General features: G+C 70.2%; 1 protein-coding gene across 1 annotated transcript in view; it reads right to left on the bottom strand.

Annotated features, from left to right (window-relative positions):
• Positions 1-24: 24 nt before the first annotated feature.
• The window catches only part of MARVELD1 (MARVEL domain containing 1), a 3,804-nt gene continuing 3,037 nt past the window's right edge, over positions 25-791 (bottom strand). Inside the window, exon 2 of the mRNA XM_009323303.1 lies at positions 25-784. Within this exon, the coding sequence (XP_009321578.1) occupies positions 346-784 (439 nt within the window). The 3' untranslated portion in view covers positions 25-345. The remainder of the gene's footprint in view (positions 785-791) is intronic.

The raw sequence follows: 791 nt of genomic DNA, 5'->3' as shown, positions 1-791 counted from the left end.
GCTGGGGGCAGGGGAGCGGGGCAGGGGGCCTCGGGGGCTCCCAGAAATTGGGGTCCCTCTTTAGGGGCTCTCCGCTTGGGTCCTTCCACTTGCAATAGCCTACGTCTGTCCGGGGGTGGGAGAGGGGCCTGTGCCGCGGATGGGTGTCCACGCTGTCTCGGCAGGATGCAGGGGAAGCCGTGCTCGGGGAAGGCCTCTGTCTGTCCATCCGTCTGCGCAGGAGTCTCCGGAGGAATCGCGGTGCAGTCAGCCGGGCGGGGATGGGGCGGCAGGGTCACTTCGTCCCGAAGCGGGGCTGTGCTCTGTCCGCGGGCGAAGAGAAGGGGAGCTGAGCGCCACGGGGTCTCAGATGATGTCGCGCTGGTCCCGGCAGCGCCGCGACAGGCAGTAGAGCCCAGAGAAGAGGTACAGGCAGGCAGCGATGCCCCCGCAGACGGAGGCGCTCAGGTAGGCGCTGTAGAGGCAGCGCTGGCTGTAGCCCGGCAGGCTGCAATAGCTTTTCCGCCCGGCCTTGTAGCCCATGATGCCGGTGGCGGCCGCGTAGAGCCCCACGCCCAGCGCCAGGTCGTGCACCAGGTTGGTGAGGAGCCAGCGAGAGCCCAGCCAGGGCACCAGCGCCCAGCGCCCCAGCAGGCTCAGCCCGAAGAGGGCCAGGGTGAGGAGCCAGGCCAGGACTGCGGCGAAGAGGGCGAAGTGGGCCGCCCCCTCGTACTTGTGAGCCGCCACCGTCACCCAGAAGGCAGCGCCCAGCGCCAGCTGCCCCAGGCGCAGCAGGCCCAGCGGGCTCCGCA

Source organism: Pygoscelis adeliae, unplaced genomic scaffold, assembly GCF_000699105.1.
Source record: "Pygoscelis adeliae isolate BGI_AS28 unplaced genomic scaffold, ASM69910v1 Scaffold294, whole genome shotgun sequence".
NCBI classification, from domain to species: domain Eukaryota; kingdom Metazoa; phylum Chordata; class Aves; order Sphenisciformes; family Spheniscidae; genus Pygoscelis; species Pygoscelis adeliae.
The sequence above is the reverse complement of the archived record's forward strand: the minus strand, read 5'-3'. Positions and strand labels throughout refer to the sequence as shown.